Source organism: Pleurodeles waltl, chromosome 5 (assembly GCF_031143425.1).
Source record: "Pleurodeles waltl isolate 20211129_DDA chromosome 5, aPleWal1.hap1.20221129, whole genome shotgun sequence".
NCBI classification, from domain to species: Eukaryota; Metazoa; Chordata; class Amphibia; order Caudata; family Salamandridae; genus Pleurodeles; species Pleurodeles waltl.
The window spans coordinates 1,430,548,940-1,430,570,590 of NC_090444.1; the positions used below are offsets into that span (position 1 = coordinate 1,430,548,940).

At 45.8% G+C, this 21,651-nt stretch overlaps 1 protein-coding gene across 1 annotated transcript in view; it reads right to left on the reverse strand.

Annotated features, from left to right (window-relative positions):
• The window catches only part of COL19A1 (collagen type XIX alpha 1 chain), a 2,318,824-nt gene that overhangs the window by 1,529,447 nt on the left and 767,726 nt on the right, over positions 1 to 21,651 (reverse strand). Inside the window, exon 11 of the mRNA XM_069235722.1 lies at positions 4,115 to 4,168. Within this exon, the coding sequence (XP_069091823.1) occupies positions 4,115 to 4,168 (54 nt within the window). The remainder of the gene's footprint in view (positions 1 to 4,114; positions 4,169 to 21,651) is intronic.

The following is a 21,651-nucleotide window of genomic DNA, read 5'->3' on the forward strand; positions in this document are numbered from 1 at the left end:
AAATGCCAATTTCCGCTGGTGGGGGCGCTGGCGCGCGGCGCTCTGTTCTCAAGAGGCCATCATATCCCGCGGCTTGACCACACTCCCAAGTTGTCTATTTTTAAACAAATGCCAATGTAAAAGAGTTTTACAATTGTAGAGTGTTGGAGTGTGCATTTATGTTGTGGGGTTTCCCCTTATTTTCTTCATCTGCACTTACTGACACTTTTTGAACTCTAAGTCAGAAGGTAAAACTTTGACTGAGGTATATAAGCAGGGCTCCATCCTGGTCAACCTCAAATTATGGCTTGGGCCCGGTCTAGCGCGACCAGATGTCCCCCATTGACTCTGTTGATTTCTAAGCACTAGAAAGCACATTCTTTGATTTGATCTTTACAAATTCATATCTCCAGTTCCCTATGGTGGATTTTTGTTGTTTTGGTATCATTATAAAGATATAAACATTTCCTACTTTTATATATTGGTGTGGGGGTTTTATTGTGTGCTTTGTCTTACTTATTTACTGTATTGGTGTATTGGTGTATTTAAATGTTTTACATACCTGTCTCCTAAGTTAATCCTACCTGCTCATTACCAAGCTACCAGGGGTTGAGCCAGGGGCTGAGGTTTTGAGACCTTGACTGGACCCAACATTGAGTTGGTGGCCTTATTGCTAGTGGCAGGTTTGTACTTACCCCTACTAATAATCCGCCTTCCAACAAACTGCATAAGCCTTACACTTACCTTCTCTTCACAGCCAGCCCCCTTTCCTTGCAGAAAACCTTTAGCTCCCTCAATGTGAAGTGTTCCAGGTGCCAGAAGTTGACTTCCATTCTGCAAAGGCCTCACAACCAAAAAACAGAGTCCAAAAAATGACAATATCTCTAGTCAGACACCAGAGAACAAAAAGGAAAACACAGTATTTGGCTACGTAATGGTCTGCGATATGGTAGTAGTGTACACCAATCACTGTAAGTCGGGTGCAAGTGCAAGTCCTATCCTCGCTGCTGACAACCAATGTTAGAAATAGGGTCTCTAGTTGGCAGTGGGTTTGCACCCTGTCCAAGTAGGGACCCTCACTCTAGTCAGTATAAGGGAGATACCCACTCAGATAACCCCTGCTCACCACCTTGGTAGCTTGGCATGAGCAGTCAGGCTTATCTCAGAAGCAATGTGTCAAGCATTTGCACACAACACACAGTAATAAGTGAAAACACTACAAAAGGACACCACACCAGTTTTAGAGAAATAGCCAATATTTATCTGTGTAAAACAAGACAAAAATGATAAAAAAATCTAACATACAGTGTTAAAGATATGAATTTTGCAAGGTTTACTCAAAAGTACAGTTCCTTGAAGTCGATAGCTCCACCTGGGGCTATCACGGTGTCGTGATCAACAAAACCAACAGTTCAGGCCGGCCGCAGCGTTGCGGGCCAGCTACGGTGTCTGGGAGACCTGTAAACAGTACTTCTGGAATTGCAGGGCATCACGATCCTCGCGGTGAGCTCAGGAGAGTGGCGTTGCTGGTGTTGCAGTATCGGTTCTGGAGTCGGTGCGGGAGTCTTCGGGCCCTTGAAGTCACACATGTTGCAGATCAAACTCCGGGCTGGTGAAGTCAGGAACACTAGCATCGATGGTGTCCGGGCTGTGGTGCGAAGCAGGACAGTGCGAAGTGCAGTGTCCACAGGTTACGGTGCAGGTACCATCATTGTTGTTGCTGAAGCGCTGTCTTCGGTAGGCCCAAGCCAGCGGTGCGGGACTGGACGGTGCTTCGTGACCCTCACGAGCGGTGTCCACAGGCCACAGTGAAAGCAGGGATGCCTGGTGACGACACTGGAGTTGATGGTGCTGTTGTGGTGGACCGGGGCTGTGGTGCGGGACGGTGCTTTGTGCTCTTTACGAACGGTGTCCACAGGCCGCGGTGCATGCAGCAGCATTGTTGTCAGCAGGAACGTCATCGGGGATGCCCAGACTGCGGTGGGAGCAGGCGATGCCAGAGTGCGGGACCCACAAGTTGCGGTGTGAGCAGCGGCTCAATGAAGTCATCTGATGATGGCATCAGTGAGACCAGAGTCATTGTGCGAAGCAGGACAATGCGACTCCATGCGTCGCTGTGGTTTCTCCTTTTGAACAGCACAAAACACAAAGTTCCCAGTGCTGCAGGTCGAGGAAACTGAAGTCTTTGGTGTCCCTGAGACTTCCAATAGGAGGCAAGCTCTACTCCAAGCCCTTGGAGAACTTTCTCAAGCAGGACACACAGCAAAGTTCACCCTTTGCACTCTTTTCAGGCAGAAGCAGCAACTGCAGACCAGTCCCACAAAGCAAAACAGCAAAGGGACAGTACTTCTCCTCCAGCTCTTCAGCTCTTCTCCTTGGCAGAGGTTCATCTTCATTCCAGAAAGATTCTAAAAGTCTGGGGTTTTGGGTCTTCTTATACCTCTTTCTGCCTTTGAAGTTGGCAAACTTCAAAGCAAAGCCTCAAGTGTTTGTGAGATCCTTCCTTGTCCAGGCCAGGCCTCAGACACACACCAGTGGGTTGGAGACTGCATTGTGTGAGGGCAGGCACAGTCCTTTCAGGTGTGAACGACCACTCCTCCCTCCCCTCTAGCTCAGAAGGCTCATCAGGATATGCAGGCTACACCCTAGCTCACTTTGTGCCACTGTCTAGAGAAGAGGTGCAAACAGCCCAACTGTCAAACTGACCCAGACGGGGAATCCACAAACAGGCAAAGTCAAGGAATGGTTTAAGTAAGAAAATACCTACTTGCTAAAAGTGGCATTCTCAAACTCACAATCTAAAAACAAACTTCACTAAAAGATGTATTTTGTGAGTTCAGAGACCCCAAACTCCAAATTTCTATCTGCCCTCAAAGGGAATCTGTGCTTTAAAGTTATTTAAAGGCAGCGTCATGTTAATCTACAAGGGAGATAGGCCTTGCAACAGTGAAACACAATTTTTGCAGTATTTCACTGTTAGGACATGTAAAACACCCTAGTACATGTCCTACCTTAAACATTCACTGCACCATGCCCATGGGGCTACCTAGGGCCTACCTTAGGTGTGCCTTACATGTAGTAAACGGGAAGGTTGAGGCCTAGCAAGTGGGTACATTTGAAATATTTTGCAAAGTAGAAATCCTACTACTAATAATAATAATATTAGGTGCACTCCGGTGGCCTGCTCTAAATAGTGGGGAGTAGGTGCTCCCTGGAGTTGTATTTCACTTTAATGGATTAAATTCGCTATTTGCAATGTGTGTGTTGTTTCTTGCATCCTTATCTCCTCTTTCACAGTTAAGCCGTCAGCTCAGCTCAGAGTAGCCACCTAAAGGAAGGGGCTGGGTACATTTCATCCCTCTTCTTCTGAAGGGCTGAGGTTAGGAGTCTGGAGGACTGCCGTGCCTGGAACCGTCCACTCTCTCGCCTCTCTCATATTAGTAGTCCTGCAGTTTGTGAACACTGAACCCAGGGGATAGCCACACATTTCCCACTCTTACAAGTGATTGATACTTTACTTACAACTATCTTCTTATTTTAAAAATGCTCTTTTTTTAAGTAAATTGGTTGAATATGAAATATTTTGCAAAGTAGAAATCCTACTACTAATAATAATAATATTAGGTGCACTCCGGTGGCCTGCTCTAAGTAGTGGGGAGTAGGTGCTCCCTGGAGTTGTATTTCACTTTAATGGATTAAATTCGATGGGGGTGAAGCGTGGCACTCCAGACAGACTTTGTGGACTAATGCACTGCGTGTTCTTATTTGTTGGCCCATTTCTTTAACTGGAAAGGCAACACCGGAAGTAAAGCATTGCATTAGCATGTATGAGCGGCCGTGGTTTTCATAAACTTGCCTGCACGGTTTCATCAAATCGAAAATCGAATGTTGCTTAAACCAAGCCTGTAATTATGAGGCCTGTGGCTTCGCACTGTGACTGGGTTCGAGATGCCAATGCACATATGTTAATGTGATACAAGTCTGCAGATTGCATGTGTGAACGTGCATGCTGTGCCTAAAAAGACACTAGAAGGCGCTGCTGTCATGCATTGTGTTAGTAATCACTACCTAACCCAAGTTACAGAATATCGCACTTAAAAAGTCATTGTTAGACATGAAAGTACCATGGTTTTACCTTAGCGCCATTGAATCCCGCAAGGCCAGGAGCACCCACTAGACCCTCTTCTCCCTAAAAGAAAATACAGAAAACGTTGAGATTTAGCACTTTCATTTCGGATCAGTGTTGCAAGTAAAGGATGAGGTAGTCACGTGCTCATTACTTGTGGCCAGTTTACTCCTGTAGGGTCGGTAACAGCAGTTACGGCCCCATCGGAGATCTGTGGGTACATTAAAAGCAGCCAAAATATCTGGGTTATAGTTCAAGGCAAAATGAGGACTTTGTGGGGCAACTGTATCCAGAATTACCGACCCCCATGGGTATGCCTGATTTCTTAGTACTCCCTCAAATTCTACTTCGCAACTGCTCAATGGCTGGATTTTCCTCAATCCCAGAGTTACCGTTTTCCTAGCATCAATAACTCTGAGGGTTGGAAACACTAGCCTTTTTCCCAGGCAACTTGTAATGAAGTCTTAAGATTCTGGCATTCCAATGGATAAATTCATCAATGCATCTGTTTCATGAAGGGAAGGTTTGCCAAAGTGAGTTGATTTGTTTGGTCTTTCGCTGTTAGTGTGAAGACATTTTGGGCATTAATCACATCTCTAACTTAAACATGTAACAAAAGCAAAACTCACTAAATCCATGGTTCTTAATTTTTTTTTATACTGATATTCTTCTGATCATTTTGTGCACCACAGGGGAGTCGGGGGATTGTCACTTTCGGCGCCGTGAGCTGAATTCTATGTTTAAATAAAACACACGCTAATGAAACCGGAGAAGGTTGCAGAGAGCAGACTTGGGCTCCTAAAGCCAGCTGGAAGTTTTAAGGCTTTCCCCCAAATGTCCTGTAATCTCTCAGCGCCTTCTGAAACTGCAGCAGCACATTTCATGCTTGACACTCACTCACTGACGGCGCTCTACCACCTGTGACTTTTCACCACATGCAGCGACCACCAGGAATTCCTCATTAGATGTGCAAATTACCTCCCAGCCCTAAAAGCTGTAGATAATGCCAGGAAGCCGAAATTCGCGCAGACGTTGCGATGTCTCGGAAGAAGGGATCGGAAATGAACTAAGCAGGCTACCGAAAAGCAATGCGCCTTTTTTTTTTGTTACAACAATGCACATTTCGCCTTCAGACGAATATCTACCACAGCTGCTCCATTTTTAAGTCTCGTAAACTTCACCACTCGCTGTACTGGGAGACAGCCATATAAATGGCTAGCAGATTGTAGCCATGTAGCACTGGTATTGGCTATCGACTGAAGCTCAATACATGCACGTTTCTTTTTATTATTTACTGGGCGCACTTACTCAAGGGAGCTTGAAAGGAAGTGTAAATATGTCCCCGCCACCCTCGTAGGTAGAGAAGGGCATTGCACAAGGTGATGGCTGTGTGGAACTGCCTAACACCCCACACCCACCCAACACTGGCGTCACCGGTCAGGTGACCCTGCCAATAAAAAGGGCCGGGCGCACGTGCCCAGGGCCAGGTCTACCGACCATGATACTGTGTCTGTGTGACTCCTTTTAGTAGCATGAGGGCCTAGGGCCCCCAATAATACACAGGCACACCTGCCAATTTGCCAAATAGGGCAACCCTCTCGAACATTGTCACTATAATTGATCCATGCAGTCAGTTTCGAAGGCAGTCCCCTTCATCTTTCATCACCCTCTCCGTGCATGCAGTAGCTTATACTCGCTCACTAAGATGTTTTAGCATACTTTATACCAGAAGAACAAAATTAAGACTGAACCAACTTTCTTTAGTTCAAACGTGACCTTAAAATGTGTGTTTTAACTCTTCGCATTTAGATAGTGCAAATTGCATTGAGAGCAACATGACATGACATGACATGATATGACATGCCAAGACAAATTCTAAAGGGAATGTCTTTCTATTACATTGCAAATACTGACCCGGCCTGTTGCATGATTTTTCTGTAATGGCAAAACTTACGATCTGTCAAACCTGTTACCATATTACGTGGCGACTTTGCCATTATTTTATTTTACGGAAATACATCCCCAAAGCAATAGGTTGTATCTGTAAAACTAAAATGCTTTGACATTTCTACTAGTGCTTCAAGTACATTTTTTAAATCTTCTATGCATCGCAACCATGCCCCTCACAGCGGCTGAGAATCACCAGATTATGGTAGATTTTCACCACCTCTAAATGGGGACCTTGATCTCTTTTATCCAGTGTTTGCTTTATTTCCATTTTGTGATGCTCATATTCAGTGATATGTATACATAACCTGTAACACAAAAACAGCCCTGGTTGCGCCCCTACTCTGCTGCACCTTTCAGATTACAATTTGAAATGATGGCTTCATGGGAAGCAAGCCTTAAAGCCCCTTTATCTGTCATGGGAGCCTCTGAAATAGAAATGGTAGACATGTTCTGCTACAAGAAAGGAAAATTGGTCTCCTTGCTCCTTGGACGGGTAGGAAAAGGCAGTCATGATTACGGTAAAGCTAAACCTTTAACCCATGGAGCCCCAGTGTCTCTGAGCTTGCTGCACTAATGATAGCCATACTTCTGATGTAAATTACTGTTTTATATATTTATTGAAGAATAATCTGCATCATCACTTTGTAACATTGAAAAGGGACTGGAGTAAGAGAAAGGAGTATTAACAATTTAGTGGGGATTATAAGAGCGAGAAAGCTGGAAGGCTGTCTGTCACAGCATTGTAATGGTCAACTGTGGATACAAGTTATAACAAGGCAGAAATCATTTGTAAGCGCAAAAAAGATACCAACGCACTTTTATAGCGGTCCACAAATTGAAATCCACAAAGTAGGGTATGTAGAAAAAGCAATCCAAAGGTATTTATTCGAGACAAAATTCATAGTAGATCCATTGGTCCATGTGCTTTTAACAACAAAAACAGCTGACACAAGTTTCTTCACAACTGTGACTTTTTTAAGGCATCTAGTACACTGTTGCCACTTAGTAATGGTTATAGGTACTCAGATTCCATCCTTAGTCATCAAAAAGTGAACTCATCACTATGTATTGTAGTAGTATTTGAATACATCCAAATCTATAAATACTGAGGGTGCAGTATGGTGATGTCGTCCCCTCAGCAGTCAGAGAGAGCAGTCACGGTTAAATCTGAAATAGGTAGGAGATCATGGTAAGCTTCACCCTATGCGTCATGTTCCCGTGGTCCAGCCAAGTCATTCTTTGGCAAATGGTACAGAAGCTCCCTGGATAGTGGATGCTGTGGGTTCATCTAGGAAGATCCAGGACGAGTCATGCTGCAGCGTTCTATATGGTCTGCAGTCATCGGAGGAGGTGAGCTGTGATCCCTGCATAGAAAGAGTTGCTGTAGTCCAGTCAGCTGGAGATAAGGGTTTTGGTGATGGTGTGTCTGGAGCCTTGGGGTAGCCATTTGAGTATCTTACGAAGCATGCAGAGAATGAAAAATCAGCAGGAGATATAGTTGACCTGAGTAGTCATGGTTAGCTTGTTGTCCAGAACAATGTCTATGTTACTAGCGTGGTCAGTGGGCGTAGGAGTAGGTCCGAGTTATGAGGGCCACCAGAATGTGTCCCATGGCAAGCTTTTGTTTCTGAAAATCAGTACCTCTGTCTTGTCCGTTGAGCTTCAGGCAGTTCTGCTTCATCCCGTTGGCGACGTCTGTCTTGCAGTTGTGGAAATTGGTGTTAGTAGTGTCTTCAGAGAGGGAAAGGATGAGTTGTGTGTCATCGGCTTAATCACTATAGATGTACATACTTACACTATTAACTCACACTATTAACACCAACTCACATTATAAAGCATACCTAGTTCATCACCAATTACTGAAGGTCTCTTGTGTGACAGGCTAACCGTGCATGGATATCAAGCAGAGTTAGTTGGTAGACACACATGCTCTGCCTGTACATGTATGCACACTGATGTGTGCACACTTTTACTTGCAACCAGCTGAGAGCCTCTTAACCTAGCTGCGAAACAGTGAATCTTAAAAGACAGACACTGGTTGTTAGCTCTGTCAATCTATTATAACAGAGCTTGCGGTGGAGAATCCTGAGAGGAGAGATTTGGCAGACCTCTTCCCAATAGGGTATGGTTGAAAGCACTAGCATACCCAAAGAAACATTCCAGAAATGTGCACTTAACATTGGTACAATTCTACAAATTACATAGGGCTTATCTCGCTCACAAACTGCCTTGTAAAATGTTCCCTGAAGCCTCAGACTGGTGCCCTAGCTGCAGATCCCAGACTGCAGGAATCAAGCATATGCTTTGGGGATAACCCCAGTTATCCCCATTTTCGGCCAAAGTGATGCTGAATCTGGAGACGGTCACAACATTGTCCACAGCAGACTCCTGGGAGGTAGTAACTCCAAGGGCTTACAAACAGCCTAAGAAATATAAAACTGCTTCACTCTTCCTAGAGTCGGCACTCATTCTCGCAAAAAATCCCCATGAAATTGAAAAATCCACAACCTCCTTCGAGCCGCACATTGGTATTATTGGTGAAAGATGAGACTGCAGCTTTAAACAGAGAGAAGGCCGATGGACTCTGTCAGTGCCAAATAGCCCAAGAATGGGATAGGTTGCTCTCTTAGTTGACAGAGCCAAATTGTGGAAATGTTTCTTCCTCGTGAGACTTCTGTAGGACCCTTTGACTTTTCCACAACAACGAACTCCTATTCGGTCCTTCTGTTCCCATGATTTTCGTTGGAGCCAAATAATCAGGGGTGTAGTTAGAGTCTGTCTCTGGGACTCCCCAATTCCCAGGTGCTCTGCTTATATTTTGTTTAGCTCAAGGCTTGCCCTGACAGTTAGCTCTTTGTTTTAGTTTGTGTTAGGTACTATCCAGCCCCTCCATTAGTTCATTGCTCCAGAGTCTGCATTTGAGTTTTCAGACTGACAGCCCCTGCGTAGACTACTGGGATAATTTTTCCACCTTTGTCCCCCTTCCCCGTGCCGATGAACCAGTATCAACTATCCAGTGTAAATCCGCCACATTACAGTTCTACCTTGAATTATTACGTCCTTCTCTGTACAGGTTATGAATGATTCTGGATAGATGACATAAACATTTTCTCACTCAGATCTGGTCTTCTCATGCTGTTTTCTCACGATGTTGAGATGCTGTTTGACCTGACAGTCTTGGGGTGGTCTTCCCCCCAACATTTTTGCCTGCCTCCATCCATTTTCTGACCTCATTTTTACTGGTTTTAGGACTATGTGCAATTTACCACTGCCAGCCTCTGCTAAAGTGCTTGTGCTCTCTCCCCTAAATCATGGAAACATTGGCCCTGACCCCAATTGGCATATTTAATTTACTTATAAGTCCCTAGTAGAAGTGCACTATATGTGCCTGGGGCCTGAAAATTAAATGTAACTAGTGGGCTTGCAGCAATAAGTGTGCCACCCACTTCAGTAGCTCTATAACCATGGCTCAGGTCTGTCATTACACAGCCTATGTATGCAGTTATACCACCACTTCACCTTGGCATTTAAAACCCATTGCCAAACCTAAACTTCCCTTTTATTACACTAAGCCACCGCTAAGGTAGGTCCTAGGTAGCCCACAGGGGAGGGTGCTATGTAATTAAAGGTAGGACATTTACTTTTAAGTTGTGCATGTCCTGGTAGTAAAAAACACGTAAGTTCGGTTTTCACTACTGTGAGGCATATTCCTTGCATACATTGACATTGGGAATTCTTTAATATACCTTTAAGCTGTTATTCTTGATTAGAAAGGAAAAGCTGTGTCATGTTTTATGTCATTGGAATAGTAATGATTAATCTTCTTCACTGGTAAAGTTGGATTTAACATTACTATTTTAGAAATGACACTCTTTAGAAAGTGGACATTTCTCTGTTCTTACACCTCTGTGTGTATGCATCCTGTCTCCAATACACGTCTGAGGTGGGTGACAGCTACACTTAGTGTATTTTCTCTAGACATTCACAAAAACAGGAATGGTAGGTGTGTCTTAGTACTCATCTGCATTCTGGTTGCTCTTCCTGGGCAGGTAGGAAGGAGATGGCTGACACTTGTCCCCACACAAAGGGCTGATTGCCCCCTACGGATAGTCTGGAGCCAGGGCTGGGAAGAAAGGACTTCTGTGCACTTCAAAGTCCCTTCTTTGAAGTCTCCCCCACTTCAAAAGTACAACTGGGTATAAGTACTGGACCCATGATACCAGCACTTCAGTAATCTTTTGGACCTGTGAAGACTTTGCCAGAAAGGACTGCTGTGCTGCTTAATGGACTACTTCTCTGCTGGATCTCTGCCTTGCTGAACTCCTGCCTTGCTGAGTTGCCCTGCTGCCTGCTGTTCCACTGCCTGAGTGAGAAGGACTGGATTGGCATCACTTGAACCCAGAGTGGTTCCAAGGGCTTGCTGGCTTGCATCCTGTTTTCTAAAGTCTCAGAAACAGTCTTGGCTGTTTTGCCAAATGATGCCAATTAGTCCTGGGCCCTTTGAAGTGGGTTTTTCTGGCTGCTTCTGTAAAGAAACCATGCATTGACCTCGCAGCCCTGATCGGAACTGGTACATCGCTGCTGCTGTGAGGATTGAGGAACCGAATTGCCATTGTCAGTGCACTGCTGTTGCGAGTATAGGAGCACCGCATTGCCAACTGCAAAATGCATTGCCCTTCTGCGTGGCCCAGAATCCACGCGTAACCTTCATCCTCTGGATAGATGTCGACACATTGCTTAACTGCTTTCTTTAGCGTGGACCTAGAACCAAAGCATTATAAATGCTGCGCAATTGGAACTGACACATCTCAAAGACCAAGGTAATTATGCTCAGCAGTCCCATCGTGGGTCATGTAGCCAGCCTGTGCTCCATTGCGGTCGGCCTAAACTTATGACTTGGGCCCGGTCTGGCACAACCAAATCGATCCGGTTAGTGCATTCTGCCTCTAAGCACTAGTTTAATTTATTCTTTAAAAATTCATATCTAAACTTCTACTTATTGGATTTTTGCTGTTTTGGTCTTGTTTTGTTCGTTACATTAGGCTCTATTTTTCTAACCTGGTGTGGGTTATGTTGTGTGGTGTTTTCACCGTTTTACTGTTTGAAGTGCTGCACAAATACTTTACACATTGCTTCTTAAGTTAAGCTTCACTGCTCTGTGCCAAAGTACCAGTGAGTTTAGGTTAACCTCTCGTGTGTATCTGACTTACCATGACTAGGATTGTGGTCCCTGCTTGGACAATGGTGCATACCTCTCGTAAACCCAATTCCTAACAGATGTTATTCAATAATGTTACTTGTGTATTGCCTGTTGGTTACTTGTGATTTATCTGTCCTAAAAAACAATTAAAAAAGACAGAGCTTACAATAGGTGGAGATTAAATGGGTGGAACCCATTTATCACACCAGAGACTTGATTTCATTAACTGAATTAGTAAACATAAAGAAAAAGCGATGCCATGTAACTCAGTTCTCAGATGTACAGATGGCTACACTTTGCCTTCACTCTCTTTCATGGTGTTCCATAAACTTGGCACCAATGGACATCAATTAGAAGTCAACGGGGGTAGCAAGTTCTACCCCTGATTTGATCTGGTACTGCATGTACATACCTTGAAACATGTCATCTCATGGATGAAGATGGCAGCAGTAGGAAGAGAAAGTATATAGGGCTCGTTCTGTAATTTCCACTCCACATTTTGGTGGCAGCTCAGCAGTAACTAGAAGACTGTTGATAGCCCAGAGGAGGGATCATGCAGAATACTTTAATGTCACTTCTTCTTCAACCAGCACACTGATGAGCATGTGCGGTTCTGTCCTTGGCTTTGTTCACAGCTGTATCCCTGGTGGAGTATTGACGTGCTGGCAGTGCTTGATTTGTAAATAAAAACATGCCGGGCCCAAAGCCCTCCTCTTAAACATGCGGCTGCTGCAATTAAATGTGCGAACACGCAATACTGAGACAGTGTAATCCTGAAGCCATCTCAGGCCTCTCCCTGCCCCTTCAGTTCACTATTGCAGCTTTCTGCTTTCTCCCATTGTGACGCATTTTCACTTTTCTCTTCCTCCGTCTTTCCCATCTGTGTCTTTTGCTCGCAGTAAATGCTTGAGGCACAAAAATAAGTGCCGGCTCTCAAAAATAAGTGCCGGTTCTCCACACCGGAAACAACAAGCACAAATTAAGCACTGCATGCTGGTACTTAAACATTTGCATTGTTGGTGTGTAATGAGATGAGGTTCTGTAGACATAAGACCTCACAGAGTTGTATGCATCACACAAAGAATACTAAATTTTATCTGGTACTCTGCCAGAAGTAGGTGAGGTGTCTTCCCATGTTCATTCAAGCCATTCGGTCTGAAAACTCTGTAATTTGACAAGCAGTATGTAAGAATGTCTGATAACTAGAGATTGTTTGAGCTCCAGGTGTTGGTTTGTTTGAAGATGACAGATTTCAGCCTGGCGTTCTTAGCTCAGGATATTTTTACTATGAATTATAATATTACTTCTCCTAAAATGCTCTAGTGCTTCGCATCAAGTATTTTAGTAACTGTTGCAAGCTTGCATTCTAGAAATTTCCTTTTGACTTAGGCTCTGTACATGGTCCCTTAAATAGATCTCAACCAGAAGGGAGTCAACAAATGACCAGTGTTTCCAAATAAGCAGAATATAACTATCTTGAAGCTTTGTTTGCACTACAGAGTATTAGAAAGTGCAGGAAGGATAATCTCACAAAAAGTGTAATTTTCCTACTAGAGCTGTAAATACCAGCACAAAGCTGATCTAAAATAGGTGTCAGTCCATTACTTAACAGCCACAGGTACCTGGAAACATCAAAAGGACTGAAATTGCTTCTCATATTGTTAGCCACCAATCTAGTTCTTTTTGTGACATAGTTGTGCTAAATGTGCTTTGTTTTATCACATGAAGGATTTGGGGTGGTAGTCAAGACTTTGTCACCAAAAGCTATAATTTCCAGTACTTTGGGTCATCTCTTCTGATACCATTAATAGAACAATTATCATATGGCCAATTGAAGGGAGAGCTATTCTTGCAATTGACCCCAATCACTGTAGGAAATCCATCTATTCACCATATCATCATAGAATTTTTTGACGTTTTGGACTTAGTGGAATACCTACTGTGTTCCCCGGATAATTTAGGCACACTAAACGGCTTCCAACTGCAACTTCCCTTAACATAAAAACTTATGTTTCAATTTAATGAAATGTTTTGTTAGTCATCTTTAATTTGCGACTCTTGTTACAAGCTACAATAATGGCATCTTGTAAATATGAGTATGTAAACTTTCTCCATTCACAACTGGAAGAAAGCCTACATCATGTGCATAAGCAGAGCCAAGTAGTAACCAGGGACAAGTTCGTATACAAAAAGGAAAACTAAAGCTGGTTCTATAATTAAAATTATTATTTTTCTACTTGCAATTTGAAAGCAAATTTGGGCATAGAGCCATATTGATGCAAGCACATATAGGCTTTGACAAGTGACATTTTGTCTTTAAGTCCACTTTTGCTAACTTCTGTTAGAAAATAAATAGAATGGTAATTATCGTAGCATTTAAATAATTGGGAAAATGGGTCACAGTGGACACATTACAGTTTTTATACACCCATATTGCTAAAACTACTTCTGAAACGTTGTCAGGTAAATTGCATAAAAGTTTGACCAGTCTAACAGTTGTCTTAATCCCTTACAGGATCTTTCGTTGATTCAGAGATTTTCGTACCTCATTACGTCTGTGGAGGAGTGGCCAACTGGCCTCTTCGAAGGTTTCTTTGTGCAAACGCTTTCCTGTCACTGCAGTTCCTTCCCCAATTACATCTGCCTGTCAATAGATTCTATGAATCTTCTCTACTCAGAGCAATAACCAGGGTAGAGCAGGAGAAGCCACTGATCATTGAGGTGATTTTTTCTTTTATTTTTTGGGGTCTAACTTTGAGAGGAGTAGAGAGAGGGAGAATTGTAAACGACGCATTGGGAGAACATAAGTTATTAGGTAGGACGTCTAGAAACATAATGGCAGGTGGCTCAAAAATAATAGGGAATTTATAAGAGAGTGTGATTGAAGATGAGAGTTACGTGCAAAATAGAGTGAACTATTTTGCATGAACACAAAAAACCGGGATAATTGAATTGATAGGGTGCAAATATAGTGGGCTTTCCAAGTGGCCAAAGTTGCCCCTACGTGAGGATAAGGATGTTGGGTATAAATGTTTTACCAACACAAAATCCAATAACAGAACTGGTAACGCCCCTTACCCAGCCAGACAAAAGCAAAACTTATCCCTAGTAGGATAAATGCAAAGACATTAAAGTCAAATCAAAGTCCAGCAATAATAATGCAATATATTGACTACCTCCTGTGATTGTCTGCTGTTCTATTTGGCAGCTGTAATTGCTTTTTTTACTACTGTACCGTGCTTTAAAGCATGTCCTACAAACAACGTGGTGCAAGAGCGATGCAAACCTTAAGTGTGAGGTTTTTAAAGCCACACAAAGCAACCTTGTGTGGCCCTGAGTGACTTCATAAATCTCGAGTAATGTAAAGCAGCACAAATCACTGCGTTACATTACTCTGCACCAGGGAGACGTCTCCATGGGTGTTGCGTGGGTGTTCCCATGCAACATCCATGGATTTTGAGGCACTCTCGGATTTACAATAACTTGTGAACCTGGGAATGCACTAAAAAGATATGCCTCCCCAGGAGCAGCCATTATGCAGCACACATAGAAAGAGGAAAAAGCCTCTCAGGATTGTTTTTGTGAAGGAAGGTGCCATTTCCTGCACAAAAACTGTCCTGCATGGAACGCAGGCATCCTTCCACCATGGTGCAAGGGTGTCTGCATTGGTGCTAGTCAGACAAAAGGGCGCCATCACAGGGGAAAAATACAGGAATGTGCAGTATTCTTAAATACCACACATTCCTGCCCTTTTCCTGTGACACCGGTGCAGCTAAGCAAGGTGACTTGCTGCACTGCCCTGCCCCACAAAGCCCATAAATATGGGCCCCATTGTTCATCGGAGTCATAAGTCATCTAGAAATTGAAACTTTGGAAGTTGAACACATTGACCATAAACCCATTTTGTATCACACCAAGGATTTAAATGTTTTTTCGTTAATAATGATGTTAATTTCTAATACCGTGTTGGGGCTAATTGGATATTGTGCAATTATGAAGTCTCACGCAGTCATTGTCTCTGACAACTCTAGATGAATATTTTCAATTCAAAGGTGCTAGATTGTTGTGATTCTTTCGATTGAGAAGGACCTGCAAGTAATTGGAATACTGTCTTCCTGGAAGATATCTTTGGCTTGGTATTGTATTATGTGACAGCCGTTTTACTGACTGATTGCATTGCAGGAGCCAATCTGTGCATAAAACTAGTTCAATGCAGAAAGAATGAGAAATTACTTGATTCTATCCGTTCAGGACTTGGCCCAAACTTTTCATTGCCTGTGCCTCCCAGCATCTAAAAAATGTTTGTTACTGTATTTGGGAAGAAATATAGGGCCTGATTCTAACTTTGGAGGACGGTGTTAAACCGTCCCAAAAGTGGCGGATATACCACCTACCGTATTACGAGTTCCATAGGATATAATGGACTCGTAATACGGTAGGTGGTATATCCGCCACTTTTGGGACGGTTTAACACCATCCTCCAAAGTTAGAATCAGGCCCATAGTGTACACCAGAGTTGTTGAGAATATGGCAAATGTGAAGTGTGTATGAATGCTGTTTAGATGCTAGTGTGCCATTGGTGTCATCCTTCTTTGTAACTGCTTTGTGGTACTTTTAAAACCAGATAAAAATAAAAATTATGCTTTTGTCTGAAATACGTAATACTGATGCTGGATATTATGGTCCAGAAGAAGAAAATGCCATCCAGGTCTACATTCATCCCATATTTTTCAATATTTATATTTAAAACAGGGATACCTAAGGTCTGATTCACAAAGAGCCTCCACAGTTGTGACAGAGACTCCACACCCATGGCAGGATCTCCACAATGAGAATTCCCATTGAGTTGATTCCACTATGAGTGCAAAGTCCCCGCCACGACTGCGGAGGCTCTGTGAATAGGGCCACCAGGGGTTCAACATTACAGTGCTTTATTGGGTTTCTTCGGAAATATAAATTCTCTCCAGATCAATGTAGGTCCATGTCATGATTAGGAATCCAGTGAGCTCATTCCTATTGGGAAAATTAGAGTCAAATTTGCCTTGTCTGAAGAATATTGATTTTAGTAACACCAAGCAAAAGAAAATTATATCAGCAAATTTCCAAGTAGAACTTTAAATAAATGGAAGTTTGGATTACAGCAACACCAGATTCAACTGGTCTTTTCTCACAGCAGGTTATGACGGAAATGGACTTGCAGCTGACAAACAGGTCATACATTGTTTTCAGCAGCAGCCGGCATATTTATCAATGGGGACGACGGAAGATACAACATAAAAAATAAAAAAAAACACTTACATTGCGCTGCCTGTCTCCCGCCGCCACCTCTTGCCGCCTCACTCTGGGACACCAGCACAGGCCCCCCCCAGCAATCCTGGAGCTGCTTACATGCTAAACATAGCATGTAAGCAGCGTCAGGATTGGTCTGAGTGGCAGTCACTGCCACTCAGACACAAGTCTGGGGTCTGTGCTGTTTCTCCAATCCGACTGTGCATACAGCCAGGTTGGAGAAACCTAACTGTGCATGTTCACTTAGTGCACTCCCCCCCTTCCTCCCACCTCCCATGGCCCAGCTGCGCCCCTCCCTGTACAAACTGTTGGCTGAGCCAGCAGATGAAAAATGGTGAAAAATAAAATGATAGCAAGCTATCTTTCATTTTTCATCTGCCGGGGCTGCGATGCCCCTCCCCCAAAGTGGAGGAGGGCCCTGACTAGAGCTTTATTTGGGCCAAAACTATCAGGGAGTAGGCGCTAGGGTCCTGAACGCAAGGAAGCTTTGGCACAGAAGACAGCACGTAAACACGATTCCAGCCACTGCCCTAATAAAAAAAAATAAAAAAAGACAAATAATTTGGTTAGGTTGCAACCCATAACAGGGTTAAGTCGGTATGACGCAGGGGTAGGTGGGGTGACATTAAGAGAGAGAGTGCATCCAGTAGTAGTAACATAGGGCTATATTAAAAAAAAAAAAAAAAAAAAAAGGAGTAAAGCAAATATTGGTTTATAAATGATACTAAAAAAAAAAAAAAAAAAAAAAAAACAATTATATAAAAGGGGGGGGAGGACCAATAGACGGTGCAGAGGGGAAGACGCGTGGGTCGGTGACACCTCCCCCCCCCTTCCCCAACCTAGCCAAGCGCAAGGAGACAGGCACAGAGCAGGTCCTGGCAGCGGGCTAATCGTGTTTTCCATGGGAGGACAGAGCTTATAAAGTATATGAGAAGAATGACAGGGCGAGCGAGAGAGTCGCAAGGGCGGCGACATAAAGTGCAAGATAATGAAGTGTAGCGACGACATAAAGTGCAAGATAATGAAGTGTATTATATCAAGATGGTGGCGGTGCAGGGTGCCCAGCAGCGGTCGGAGGACAACGCCGCGGCCAACACGGACGAGGTGCAGCCCACAGACTCAGGCCTTTGTCTACGGAGCGTAGAAAGTGTTACAGCACCTGCCAGACGGAAGCGGCCACCAAGGGCCACAGCGGGGAACAAGCTCAAACCGGCCAAAAAGGTCGGAACGGAGAACGTTTTGCCGGAGGTCTCAGCAACCCCGCTGGAGGACAGTGGACTGAGAAGGAACATTGACAGTATGGAGCAGGGGGGGCCTGTGGCAAGTGGGGCGCCCCTCACGGCTGGGGCTTCGACCACTAGGGAGAACCTACAAAGGGACCAGGGGCAATCTGGCCAGCCTGCAGACAATGGGTGCTGCGCTCCCGCGCCAGGACCTGCGGGGCAGGGGTTGCAGGTCGGGCTGGGTAAGATGATGGAAGCGATGCACAACTTCATGGCCTCAGCGAAGGCGCTGGCAGGCGGGGGCATGGACGAACAGCGCGCGGGTAGCGGGAGTGCATGCGCAGGACAGGTTTGGGGCCAGGGCGAGAGCTATCCTCCAAAGAGTCAGGGCCTGGTCACGGGGCAGGAGACAAAGAATCTGGGGGGGTCGGCGTCAGACACGCTAGCAGGTACAAGCGACAAAGGGACTGTGGTGAGGCCCGATCCCCCCCTGTTGTCCGGGAGGTCATCCCTGGCTTGGAGGGTCCCACTAGAAGCTAGAGAAAGAATATGGAACAGGGAATTTATTGATATTTTCTCCCTGCTCACCTTTGCGAAAGAGGGTGCAGACATAACCGTGCCCAGCAAGGAGGTTGAGAAGCATAAATGGAAGAGGAAGGTCAAGCCTGAGGAATCGATGGACAATTGGCTTGAGGCATTCGCCATGTTGTCCACAGTGATCATGGAGAAGTTCCCAGAGCAGGGACCAGCTCTATGCAAATACAACAGAGTCATATACGAAGAATATACCCGTAATGGGGGTACAGGGTGGCTGTGTTATGACAGGGAATTCAGGCAAAAAATGGAACAGGCACCCGAGATGGCATGGGACTGCCGCGAGATTGAGCTCTGGGTGCAGTATATGGGCAATGGCTGCAGAACAACAACCAGCGAAACCCGTTTCCCTAGACACAAACAAGCAAGGCCGTTCTACTTTAAGCAACAGCTTAGGTCCCCCTTTCGAGGGAAGCCCCCGCAGAGGGGGAGAGGGGGGTACCAGTATAGGTCCAGCAACAACTCATGCAGGCCATACAATGCCGGGGCATGCTCTTGGGGTCCTGCATGCAAATTCACTTACACCTGCTCCAAGTGTGCCGGTTGGCACCCTGCAACCGAATGCACCAAAGGGAGTAAGACCGATAAGGCAATGGGTACCTATGGGGGTGCCAAGCAGCCCTAACCATCCTCAGTCACACCACACTACACTAGCGCCGTCTCCCATAGATTTTAACGCATTGGCCTCGATCCTTAAGGATTACCCAAGGGCCACTGAGCGCGAGCTGCTGTTTAATGGTTTCAGTGAGGGCTTTAGGATCCCATACGATGGCCCCTCGCTCTCGCGGGGAGCAAATAACTTGCGCTCTGCCATGGAGGCTCAGGGAGTAGTGCGGGAGAAGCTGGAGAAAGAGTGCCAATTGGGGAGGGTGGCGGGTCCCTTCATCCACCCCCCCCTTCCGAATTTTATTGTGTCACCGCTGGGGATCGTGCCAAAGAAGGAGCAGGGCAAATATAGGTTGATCCACCATCTCTCTTTCCCCAAAGGGTCTTCAGTAAACGACTACCTGGAGGAGGGCACATGCTCAGTTTGCTATGCATCATTTGACGAGGCCGTCGACTTGGTTCGCGCAGCGGGCTTAGGTGCACTCATGGCAAAGGCGGACATCGAGTCTGCTTTCCGCCTCCTCCCGGTCCACCCAAGCAGCTTTCACCTCCTAGGGATGCAGTGGGCTGGCCAATACTTCTATGACAAGTGCATGCCCATGGGTTGCGCAGTGTCTTGTGCTTTGTTCGAGACCTTTGCCTGTTTTTTGGAATGGGCACTGAGGGAGGGGACACCCCCGGGGAGTTCACTGTACTACCTTGACGACTTCCTCTTTATTGGAAGAGCGGGTTCCGGCGAATGCAAGGCAACCCTCAGTGCATTTGAGCACCTCAGCCAGACGTTGGGGGTACCATTGGCCCCGGGTAAGACTCAGGGGCCAACAGACTGCTTGACTTTCCTGGGCATTGAAATTGATTCAACCGCGGGTTTGTGCCGGTTGCCGGAGGACAAGGTTGCGGCGCTGCGGGCCGACATCCAGCTGGTCCTGAGCAGGGACAAGGCAACGTTGGCCACGATTCAGAGCCTCCTAGGCAGGCTCAACTTTGCAGCGAGGATCATACCAGCGGGCAGAATATTTGCCAGGCGTTTAGCAAGGGCGACAGCAAACGTGAGAAAACCCCTACACATGGTGCGTCTCGGGGCTGGGCTGAAGGAAGATCTGCGCATGTGGCTGTCATTTTTGGAGGAATTCAACGGTGCCTTATTGTGGCGCACCGCATGGTGCACCAGTCAGCAGCTCCAGCTCGCCACCGATGCTTCAGGAAGGGAGGGATTTGGGGTCATACTAGACCGGCAGTGGTGTGCGACGAAATGGCCGAATGCATGGGCAAGGCATGGACTCACAAAGAACATTACTGTGCTGGAAATGTTCCCAATTGTCCTCTCCATCTACCTGTGGCCACAGGTGTTGGCCAACAGGAGGATTACATTCTGGTCCGACAACATGGCAGTGGTCCAGGCCATCAACTGCCAATCCGGGAACTGCCCAGTATTGTTAGGATTGTTGAGGGAACTAGTCAGGGGTTGCCTGTTGAGGAATGTGGAGTTTCGCGCGCAGCATGTGCAAGGGGTCAAGAATGTGGCCGCTGATGCTCTTTCTCGTTTTCAGTGGGCGAAATTCAGGGCGGCATGCCCTCAGGCGATGGCAGAGATGACACCGTTCAAGGCGGAGTGGTGGCACTTGGTACAGTGGAGCAAAGGATAGGGGCGCTAGGAGAGTTATCACTGGCCCCCGCGACCCGTGCCAAGTACAAGGCATGTTTCAACAGGTTCACGGCAGTAACGCAGGCTGGGGAGGCTGGGGAGGCTGGGGACCCCCTGGCGACAAGGGTGCAGCGCTTCGTACTATGGGCAAAGGACAATGGGAAATTGCACGCATGGGTCTCCAGGCATGTGGCGGCTATCGCCCACTTCTCGAAATTGAGGGGAGAGGGGGACCCGACCGCGGGTTTCCCATTGAGGGCGGCACTGAAGGGATGGGCTAGACAGGAGGAGAGGACACCCGACCAGAGGGCGCCCATCGACATTAACATGCTCAAGAAGTTGGTGGGGGCACTCACAGCCATTTGTAGCTCGCAGTATGAGGAGCTCTTATTCGGGGTCACATTTTCCCTAGCCTTCTTTGGAGCCTTCAGGACCTCAGAGTTAGTGGCTGGGTCAAAGAGCGACACGTCCAACAGGGCATTGAATTTGGGTGATCTCAAGATGGGTCTGGACATGGCGGAACTTAAGGTTCGTCGCTCTAAGGCGGACCAGAAAGGGAAAGGTGTAGTGGTTCGTTTGCGGGTACTGGGGGACACCAGATACTGCCCGATCGAACTTCTCAGGAGGTACATAGCATGCCGCCCCTCGCTACCTGGGTATTTATTGCTTCACCGGGATGGCCAGCCGTTAACTCAGTTTCAATTTAGAAGGATCTTGAAGGGAGCAATCGCAAAGGCCGGGTACCAGGGGCATAAATGGTCAACGCACTCCTTTAGAATCGGGGCTGCCACCACGGCTTTCAAAGAGGGTTTGCATGCGGATGCTATTAAGCGGATCGGGAGGTGGCAGTCCGATAGATACAAGCTGTACATACGCTCTGGGGAACGCTAAAGGGTTGGAAACAAGTTATATATAATGTGAACGCTGTGAGCGGAACGTATGCGATCTACGATGTCAATAAAGTGTGTGGTAATGTTTACTTTCTTGTCCATCTAGGGGCTAAGACAGTATGGGTGATGGGTCACTCTCTGGTGGACAG